Here is an 875-nt window from a genome sequence, read left to right on the forward strand (position 1 = left end):
ACTCGCGCTCACGAGTCGACCAATTCCTCTCAGTCATGTTCAAAGTCTTACTTGCAAAGCCCAGCAGGTTGAACTCCCCTTCATTGTACTGAAGGCATGCACAACCTACCCCCACATTACTGGCGTCAGTGACAAGGCAGATAGGCCCGTCCCCACATAGTGGTTGCAAGGTTACCCGCTCGATCAGAGCGTGTCGAATGGCCTCGAAGGCCTCATTCTGTTCAGTTCCCCACTGGAACTCCACTTTCTTCTTCAGGAGATGATTCAAGGGCGCAAGCATGGTGCTGAAGTGGGGCACAAATCGGCGAACGTAGGAGGCAGTCCCCAGGAAGCTGCGCAGTTCCCCTTTGTCCTTGGGCCTAACAGCCTTCCTCATGGCCACAAGATGCTTCTCTTGGGCCCTGATACCCCACCTTCCGACTTGATGTCCCAGCATCCCTATCTCCTCGTGCATCAGCTTCGTTTTTTTCAAGTTGAGGAACAGTCCACTGTCTCTGCAGCTCTGAAGAACACCCCGAAGCTTGTCGGTCACCTCCGGGAGGTCATCACCCCAGATGACGATATCGTCAATGTACGTCGACACCCCTCTCGGATAGAGGTGTCCCATGGCAGCGTCCATCATTCGCTGAAACTCCCCTGGGGAGTTCTTCATCCCGAACGGCAGAACATTCGACTCGAACTGCCCTCCGACAGTGGTAGATTCCAAAACCCCCACGTCAAGTCCAAAGCCGTAGTATCGGTGACCTGCAGCGTCCTGAATGTTTCCCCACAGCGAGGGGAGAGGATAGGCGTCGGCCTTGATCCTCTTATTGACAGCGCGGAAGTCGACCACGACTCTCCACTCAGTCTCAGAGTTCTTCACGACATGTAGAGGA

At 54.6% G+C, this 875-nt stretch overlaps 1 protein-coding gene across 1 annotated transcript; it reads right to left on the reverse strand.

The window, feature by feature from the left end:
- Positions 1 to 51: 51 nt before the first annotated feature.
- KVP17_004077 (uncharacterized protein) lies at positions 52 to 652 on the reverse strand (the record flags this gene model as incomplete). The annotated part of the gene is made up of 1 exon (XM_068521957.1): positions 52 to 652. A coding segment is annotated over one exon (601 nt), but the record flags the coding sequence as incomplete, so codon positions are not given.
- Positions 653 to 875: the final 223 nt, after the last annotated feature.

The sequence above is a fragment of a genome (assembly GCF_019968985.1).
Source record: "MAG: Porospora cf. gigantea B chromosome Unknown PgB_NODE_4926_length_2021_cov_946.356, whole genome shotgun sequence".
NCBI lineage: Eukaryota > Apicomplexa > Conoidasida > Eugregarinorida > Porosporidae > Porospora > Porospora cf. gigantea B.